The sequence below is a fragment of the Durio zibethinus genome, chromosome 24 (genome assembly GCF_047325235.1).
Source record: "Durio zibethinus cultivar Kanyao isolate XHJ-2024 chromosome 24, ASM4732523v1, whole genome shotgun sequence".
In the NCBI taxonomy this organism is placed as follows: Eukaryota; Viridiplantae; Streptophyta; class Magnoliopsida; order Malvales; family Malvaceae; genus Durio; species Durio zibethinus.
The window spans coordinates 8,881,783-8,892,067 of record NC_143185.1 but is presented as its reverse complement, the minus strand read 5'-3'; the positions used below and the strand labels follow the sequence as shown (position 1 = coordinate 8,892,067).

General features: G+C 26.5%; 1 protein-coding gene across 1 annotated transcript; it reads left to right on the top strand.

Moving 5' to 3' along the window:
• The first annotated feature begins 6,197 nt into the window (after window positions 1–6,197).
• Window positions 6,198–8,247, top strand: LOC111316061 (gibberellin 20 oxidase 1-B-like). Its single transcript, XM_022918076.2, has 3 exons — window positions 6,198–6,811; window positions 7,083–7,404; window positions 7,769–8,247. The coding sequence occupies exons 1-3, from the start codon at window positions 6,261–6,263 to the stop codon at window positions 8,033–8,035; spliced, it is 1,140 nt and encodes a 379-aa protein (XP_022773811.2). The 5' UTR covers window positions 6,198–6,260; the 3' UTR covers window positions 8,036–8,247.
• The last annotated feature ends 2,038 nt before the right edge of the window (window positions 8,248–10,285 follow it).

The following is a 10,285-nucleotide window of genomic DNA, read 5'->3' as shown; positions in this document are numbered from 1 at the left end:
TATATATGTATGATGTTTTGATGACTAATGCTGTAAACTAATCTATCCAATTTCAAGGATTTGTTTTATTATTATTATTATTATTATTATTATTATTATTATTATTATTATACACTCTTCTAGTCCTTGACTAGTGATGTTAATAGATAAGGGATGAGTAGTCCTTGAGTAGTGATGTTAACGGATAAGGGATAGGTAGGGTAAAGCATTTCCTATCCCTATCACCATCTCTAGATTTTTACATTATATCCATCACCGTACCAACTCAATAGATATTTTAAATTTATCTTTATTATCATTTATGCGAATATTTAATAGGTATGAGTAATTTTCATACTCTTAATTTTTTTAAAAAATAAAAACTAAAATTTATTTTTTAACTTTTTTTTATTTTTATCTTATATATTTAGGCAATTTTTTTATAAATATATATTAATATATATTTTTCAATAAAAATATATTAATTCTAATTAATGTAAAATGATAATTTATATTATTTAATAAAAAATTTATTGACTAAATATATATAAAGTATGAGTACAGAGTGGGTACTATATTATCAATCTCCATCTTTATATCCAATAAAAATTTAAAATCATATTCATTTTTATCCCTATACTCAAAATATAATACTCATTTTCATCATCATTTAGATAAAAAATCAAAATTTTCATTGAATATGGATAAAATTGACATCCCTAGAGGGCATTTTGACAATAAAATGAAAAGGCAATAGTTTTTACCCATGCACGGCTTTCGTGGAAACATGCTTGCCTATATCGTCGCAATTTTGTTTTCTAGGCTTGCCCTCATTGGTCATTTTTTTTTATCAAGAACAAGTTTGGAGTAAAAGGATTAGGTTTGATCCATCTCTTTCAACGGGGAATGCACTTGTCATTGGCCAAATACTCAGTTGCACCCACCAATTATTCTAAATATTGAACTGTTAAGTAAATGTACAAAATGAGTTATACAATGAGTTTTTTTTTTATCACTTAATCTTTTGAGATTTTTTTTGTTTTAATCACTTAATTTAAAAAAAATAACATTTTGGGCACTAATATTTATAAATATTGTTAAAATTTTTATCTCTAAATTGTTATAAATTAACAATTATCTCGTACTTTTCAAAATTTTTTCTAGTTACAAAAAAATCTTAAAGAAAACATTAATATTTGAGTTTCGAATCAAACCGTCCCCTCCTTCATTCCTAAAATATTGTAAATAATAATAATAAAAAAAAGCAATTATCTCGGAGGACTTTCCATTTCAGTTGACCTTAGCTACGTGATGTTTTCAGTTTAGCTCCTCTGTTTAGTGACCTTGTATGACCCATGTGAAAATGCACAATTTTGTATTTAAAAAGCAGTCGATTTTTTTTACTAGTATTTAATTATTCAAAGAAAATTTATTTGATATATTGATAGTAAAATTTTTTAACTTAACAAATAAAATTAAGATGGTAACACATATCTCTTTTTTTTAAAATTAAATTTTTATTTTTTAATTATATATTAAGAAACATGTGATACTATCTTAATTTTATTTATGAAATTAAAAAAATTTAATGTCAATGTATTTAATAATTTCTCTTACTCAAAGTTATTAATATAAGGTGTGTCTCTATACAGTATATATATATATATATTTGTTTCATATAAAGAAAAATCATAAAATTTTCTCTAATTAATAAAATTTAAAAATTAATTCGTCAAAAAATTATTATTAATTTGTTTTATATCTAAACATACTTTTACTTTTACATCTAAAAGTAAAAATTAAATAAATAAATAATAAAGTAATATATCCGGAAATTAATGGGGTCCTTTATTAACTCTAGAAATTAAGGCAGTACTGCTGATAGAGTGATTAACAAAGACATCGTTCATATGTCAGCTGGCCTTACAGTTTTGGCCTAGCGTGTAGAAAAGGGTGGTCACATGCCCCTTGTGCCATGTACAAGACAAACAAATGTTGGAGTTCGAAAATTGATTCTCAAAACCTGTTACCCTCCTTTTTGAACCATATATCTTGTAAACCATGCATTTTGTCTTATACCTTTCTTTTCTTTGGACTTTGATCAAGTGTAGTATCATCGACTGATGTTTGAATCAATGCGTAATGTCTTTTTCATCGAAATATAAAACAAAAGAATTAGGGTTAAATTAAGAAATTCAAAAAAAAAAAAATCAAGTATAGTATCAATAAGTTGGACTATGTACCAAATATTTCAATAAATGGAATAAAGTTGGACGAAAAGAGAAGTATTTATGTAGAATTCAATCTTGTTTGGAGTTTTTTCTTTATATATATATATATATATTATTGGGTAAGTTTTAACTTTTTGAAAAGACTATGATTTTTTTAGATTTGAAATTTAAAGATTGAGTTTGATTTTGATAATTTTTTGAAATTTAAATTTTGACAAAATCTTGATAATTCAATTGGTATTAAAATTTTTCAAATTGAAAAGAAATTCAATCCCTGTATAAAAATATTCAATCCTTATATAAAAATTTTCATTCCAAGTTCAAAAAGACAAGAAGCAACATAATCAACAATTATTAAGTAACGCAAAATTTTGAGTTTTGAGAGAAAAATTTTTTAGTAGAGAGAGAAGGAAAATCAATAACCAATTGGAAAGGGAGGTGAACAGTAATTGAGTAAGGCAACAAGCAATTAAGCAATCAATAACAATTAAGAAGAATCACAAAGAAAAAAAAAGAAAAGGCCATGTAACATTAAAGCAAGTAGAGTCAAACAAAAACTTTTTTGGCAGTAGACTTTATTTTGGGTTGATCCAAGAGCATTAGTTAAGTATACTTCCTTTTTTATTTATTTATTTATTATGATGTTATATTTATTTGTTGTCTAATATAACTTGGGATAAAATTTGTGATAATAATTTTTTTATGAAATTATTTTGATTTGCTAGTTTTTTTTTTACATATTTATTCATTTATTATTTATTTATTCATTATTTGTTTTTTGTTTTGATTTTTTTACCTATTGATATATTGATTTAATGGATGAAAAAATTTTAAATTGAAATTTTTTAGATAAGTGTAAATATATTATTTTATGATTAGAAAGTTGTATATATGTTTGCACCATTATTTGTAATTAATATTTGTAAATAAATAAAAGGAAATAGATCAGTTTCTTTTTTACAAGATATTTAATAAATCCAACAATAGAGTATCTCAAAGTAAATAATGAGTTTTATTTTGAATACTCTTGAGCTAAGAAAAAAACTTTTTTGGTAAAAACCTAAATATTTTTTATAATATTTAAATATTAAAATTAATAAAAATAAGTAATAAAGATCATTTTAATTAAAGCTTAGATATGATAACATAAGACTAATTTGATACTAATTTTGAGTGTTGGGGGTGTCCAAACATTCTTTACATATAACTGACTTCCGAATCTAATTCTGTCGATGTAGATCAAAATCTATTCTTTTTAAAAACCCTTAGTTAATATTAAAATAACTTTAAAAAGAATAGATTCACTTAAAAAATTAATCATACTTAGATAAAAAAATTGGTGACAACTGCATATATTTGTATCTAATGGATAAGTTCTTTTATATAAGTAAATTAAAACTAAATATACATGTATTTAAAAAAAAAAAAAAAGAGTTTAAAAATGAAGTAGATATATATTTTCTAATCAATTATACATACTAGAGTTGTCACAATATATATATATATATATATAGATAAACATAAAGAGATGAGTATATTAAAAGTATCGAATATTTTAAAGATGATCTTAATACTATTGAATAAATTGAAAGAGACCGAAGACAATGACTCTTATGGATAGAATAATACAAAATTTATGAGAAGGTGAGTTTACATTGTACAAATACTTTGAATAATCTTTTAAAAATTATTGGTAGAGTTCTGCCTATTTTTAAGTGTCACAAACGATATATGTTATATAGAATAATGACTAGAAACTGTTAGGTTTGTATGACAGTTGATAACATTATATAGATGGATCGTAACATTAGCACGAACGGCAATTCTATTGTGATTATTGTTTTTTAAAGAAGGATTTAACAATTTTAAGAGCGGTTAATGCTATTGCTGATAGTGACATGTACATCTCCTCTAGAAAATAAAAAACTACTAGTGAATCAATTAAGGGACAAACTGAGCTTGAGAAAATGTTTTTATAAACATTGAATCACAAGGGAATAAGTAATAATGTATATATGTATATCATCTTAAATAGTGTCCATGGATATCAGCCAACTGATTCAAGTGACAAAAAAGAGTTTTTCTTTTGTCGGTGGGGGGGGGGGGGGGGGTTCAAAGTCGTTGTGGAGAGATAAATTTTTTTTTTGAATTCATTAAATCAGATGTAGATAAATCTGTTTAAATCGGCTTAAAAAAATACTGAGTAAAATTAAAAAATCCTTTATCGCTTAAAAAATTAGAGGAAATCGGGAAACCATTTTGTTTACTAATTATATAAGAAAAAGTAGTAATTATTAGTGCTTACAAAGCATGAATTCAAGGATGAATTTTAGCCATATATAATGGTGAAGGAATTAACTAGAATTCGAGTGTCTTTATGCAAATGTGTCACCTTTCAAGCTGCTATCCATGTTAAAGGCAAGATACCAAATTAATTAAGGAAGGCATATAATTAAAATAACAATGCATACAGGAAACGAACGGAAAGGAAAGGAAAATGGGGTCCTTGGGAGCAAGCAAATTTTAATTAAAAGAAGAGACAACAGAGGTAGGAAGAAAACAAATAAAGGGATAGCGACTGGAGGCAGCTGCAGCTGCATGGTGATTGTATGTTTTTTGTTTTCAAATTAAGAAAGTGACCAAATAGGTTAAAGGGCGTTCGTCCACTCGTCTCATGAGTTGTTCGCTCCTTAAATAACAATCTTCCAACCTTAGCCTTCGACCTTACCAATGGACGGCCCTTGGCCTTTCTCTCCTTATTCATTACTACTGTCACCCAACATCTTCAATTTGGGTGTTTGTATGGTTTTATTTTTAAATTGGATTTTTTATTTAATATTAGTTAATTATAAGTTAGATGGTTTTCATGATATCAGAATACATTTCCTTGTGTTTTTGTTTCTGTTTGTGAGTTTATTATGTAATAAAATTTATATTTAATATACCGTCAGTATATAAATATTATATTCTATCTATGCATCACAAATTATCAGCATCATTTATTAGCAAATTTCAAATTTTAGAGTCCTTAAAAATATCTTTTAATTCAATATTTTATGATATTTAATTTTTAAGGTCTTTAAGTTTTAGATTAAAGAGTATAAAAAACCCTTAACTATAATTAAAAAAATCATTTAAACTCTTATTTTTTATTGCATTCAATAAATCTTTTCAATATTTATTTATATTAAAAAAAACCCTTATTTGAATTAAACAGTTAATTTTTTTGTCAATTAAGATAAAATTTTATGTGATATCAATAGATTAGATGAAAGTTTGACACATGACATAATTAATATATGTAAAAATTAAATAAAATAATTTTTCTTCTTTCTTTTTCTTTTTTCTTCTATATTTTTTATGCCTCTCTCTTTAAGATCCCTTCAAAAATTGAATTGACTGCAATTAGAGAATTGATTAATTAAATTTTATCATGCAATGAGGTCCATTTAAAGATTCAACTGAGTTGAATTGAAAGATTAAAGATTTGAGTGATAGCAATAAAATGTTAAGAATTTAAGTAATTATTGAATTATAATTCAAGGACAATTTTGACCCTTTAGCCTAAGTTTTACTTTTAGTCATTAATGATGTAGTAATTTTGTGTTGTACTAATAATATATAATATTTATACACTGATAATACATCAAATATAAATCTTTATGTGATATGTCTTTTTGTTTTAATATTAGGATAACATGTGAGAGAATACTTAGTGGTGTTATTTTATATTTATTTTTTAAAATTTCTATAATATGATATTCAAAGTTAAGCCTCTATGTAATTTTAAATTGGATATATAATAACTACTGTTCTCGTTCAATTGATTTCTAATATCATTAATCAATTTATCTTAATAATTATCTACTCCTTGAATTATATATTTATATATTATTATCCTATTTTCTTTAAAAAAAAAAAAGAAAATTTCTTTTTTCCTCTCTCTATCTGTATATATGTTGTGCTCTTGTTCCCTAGTACTACTCACTTTCTCTTTAGCTTTGTGTTCTTTAAGACATCTTTATAAGTTTTGGAAACACTCTCTTTGAAATGTCTCTCTCTCTCCTAATGGATTCGAGTTCTTCGACCCTTCTTTTACGTCCTTCCATGGAACCAAGAGATGAAAATGGTGTCCTTTTCGACTCATCAAACTTGCAAAAACAAGCAAAAATACCCGCAGAGTTCATTTGGCCTCGTGGGGACCTGGTTCACACTCAGGAAGAGCTTAACGAGCCCTTGATAGACTTGGAAGGGTTCATCAAAGGAGATGAGGAGGCTACTGCCCATGCAGTGGAGCTTGTCAGGACTGCCTGCTCGAACCATGGTTTCTTCCAAGTTACCAACCATGGTGTCGACGCAAATCTTATCCACGCTGCCTACCAAGAAATTGATGCAGTGTTCAAGTTACCCCTTAACAAGAAGCTCAGTTTCCAAAGAAAGCCAGGTGGTTTTTCAGGCTATTCTGTTGCCCATGCGGACCGATTTTCCTCCAAGTTGCCATGGAAGGAAACATTTTCTTTCGGGTACCAGGGAACTAACTCCGACCCTGCTGTGGTTCATTATTTTAGGTCTACTTTAGGGGAAGAGTTTGAGCGCACCGGGTAAGACTTTATTAATGCTCATTTGTAAATTACAACAAAGCCTTATTAATCCTACGGTAGGAGGGAAAATCCTTGATGCACTAAGACGATATGAGATAACGTGCCTTTAAAATCGTTTGAAAACAAAATTAAGCTCAAACAAATTCTGAAATATTTCTGACCGTATTACCATATATTATACATATATTATATGTGTATATATATATATATATATATAAAACAAAAGTGTGCAGCTCCTTAACAATAACGTTATACATGTTGATTTTTGAAGGTGGGTTTACCAAAACTATTGTGAAAAAATGAGGGAATTGTCTCTAGTCATTTTCGAGCTCCTGGCAATCAGCTTAGGAGTTGATCGTTTCCACTATGGCAAATTTTTCGAAGACGGTAATTCAATAATGAGGTGTAACTACTATCCCCCCTGCAATAATTCTTGTCTCACCCTTGGCACTGGCCCTCACTGCGACCCAACTTCCTTAACAATACTTCACCAAGATCAAGTTGGAGGGCTCGAAGTTTTCATCAATAACAAATGGCAAGCAGTCCGACCTCGACAAGATGCCCTAGTCATTAACATTGGTGATACTTTCATGGTAATTAGTTTCCCCAAAAATACAAAAAAGAAAAAAAAAGGCTTTCATCATTCAATGCCCTTCCCTTCTGCATTGTTACTTTCCTATAGTAATAGTGCTGCTTCATAATAATGAGTATGACCCTGATATTTATGATATTTTAAAGGTGTTGAAAATTAATACTAAGAATTTGTCTACATGGTTTCTGAAGTTAGTGACTGTGTAATGAGATAGACGTATGGTGGAGGTAGGTAATGGCATTAATTAATTGTTTACTGTTGATAATTTGATATAATGATTAAGATTTTAAATGACATAAATTTATGGGTAACAAGTAATAATAAGAATACCAAAAATAATAAATAAAAGGAAATTGTGGTTGCAGGCATTATGTAATGGGAGATACAAGAGCTGCCTGCATAGGGCCGTGGTGAACAGGGAGAGAGAGAGGAGATCATTGGTATACTTTGTGTGCCCAAAAGAGGACAAAGTAGTGAGACCCCCACAAGATCTAGTAAGCAGAGAAGGGCCAAGACAGTACCCTGATTTCACATGGTCCGATTTGTTGGAGTTCACTCAAAACCACTATCGAGCTGACGTTGCTACCCTCCAAAGCTTCTTCCGATGGCTCAACCCTACTTCCAACTTCTAGTTCTCCTCTTATCTGCTTGCTTTTTCAATAATAATATAATAATTTGGACTCTAGCTTGTATATTAATTATTCACTACTCTCTTTATATTCTCTCTGTATGTTTTCTCTCTCAATTGGGCTAGGATCGATCATTGTTGTTAATTGTTGCCTCAAGGAAATCTTCTTTGCAACATTAACTAAAATCAAACATATGCTACCCCCAAATTCTAATATCAATTTTTTTCCTTTCCCTCTCTATTAATTGAATGATTGTGACCTTATATGATACACTAAAATTCAAATTTTTTTTTAGAAAAAAATTCATAAAAGTAAAATATGAACAAGTAAAATGAGACGAAATTAAACAACATTATATACTAATAATTACTAGTATAGGCATGCAAGCATACGATCATGTATGTCCTTCCAATACACCTTTCATCTAGTACATTTGAGTATGTTACACATCCCATCCCCGAGGGCTGACTATTGGTTAGAGATTGCAAGACTAATCCAAATGCAAAAAATCCGTCCTAACATGAATCCAATTCAACTCCGCAATTGTATGATAAATTTAAATATAACATGGTGATACAATATCATAATATGTGTCATAATGTTTAAGTTCAAGAATTTACTCATTAGATATTAAAAATATAGAATTGTCACTAATTTTTTTATCTAGGTATGATTGATTACTTTTGTATATTTATCTTTTTTAAAGTTATTTTAAATTTGATTAAGAGTCTTTAAAAAAATAAGTTATGGTTTACATCAATAGACCTAAGTTCAAAAATCCGTTACATGTAGGAAAAATTTTAGTATCCTCACAATGCCTAAAATTGATACCAAATTAATTACATGTTATTTTGTTTAAACCTTAATTCAAATGATTTTTATTTCTTATTTTTATTAATTTTGATGTTTAAATATTAGAAAAAAATCTTTGGGCTTTCACTAAAAAATTTTTTTTCTTCACATAAAAAATATTCAAGATAAATTAGTTGTTTACTTAAAGAGGTTTTATCATCAAATTTATTAAACATCTTATAATAAATCAAATTATTCACAACCATTTTTGTTTTTTTACAAAAATATTAATTACAAATAATCTAACAAAAATATTATACAAAGAATGTTTAAATTCACATTATCAAAACTTACATCAATATTTCTTTTAATTTTTCATTATTATTTTTCAAAAAATATATATATACTAACAAAAAAGAAAATAACGAAATTAAAAATAAAAAATAAAAGAACATGTATCTACAAATAAATAGAATGGAATAAACTAAATAAATAAATAAATATACATGAAATAAAAAGGCAAAAAATTATACCTAGGATTTTAATTTAAGGAAAAACTATTAGTTTTGGATATGCCATCAGTCTTAATCAACTCCTTTTCTACTTTTCAAAATCCCAAGAAACTCTTCAAATTTCAACTACAAACTTCTCTTAGCCTCTTTCTCCCTCAAAACTCAAAATTTTGTGTTTGTTCTATTTATTGTGTCAATTACTTTTTTTTTTTTGGTTATTGTTAGTGATTTTTGATTGAGAATTGGGCTCTTTATATATAGATTGAATCTCTTTTTAATTTGAAAACTTTATATGCCAACTGAATCAATAAGATCTTATCAAAATTTATTTTCTTTCTTTGTAAAAATTTGATTACTAAGAATTACCAAAATCAAATTCAATCTTTGAATTTCAAATCTAAATAAAATCATAATCTTTTTAAAAAAATCAAAATTTATGTTATTTTTTACCATAAATAAAAATAAAAACAATACTTTTGGGCATTTAAATTTATATTTATAAACTAAATTTTTTACCCATGCCATGCACGAAATTTTATATTATACTTTTCATAATTTTAAATTTTTTATATAAATAAAAACATTTATAATCATCTATAATTTGTAGTCAAAAATTACAAAAATAATCTATATATAAACTATTATAAAAGAATCAAATTAGCATTATGTAAGTTTTGAAAAAAATTAATTTCAATAAAATTTCTTTGAGTTATGAAAGTAAAATTACATACAAAACTTAATAAAAAAGTCAGTATCTTATTTATAATTACATACACTTTTAAAAAATTATATTATTTTAGTGTGAAAACTAAGATTTACATATGTGACATATTATTTATAGGCTGAAAACCTTAATTTTGTTTTTCTTTAAAATTTTTTGGATAGTAATTTTAATTTGAAATTTCAATGAAAATAAAAAGAAATTTACCCTAATAATTAGGATTTACCA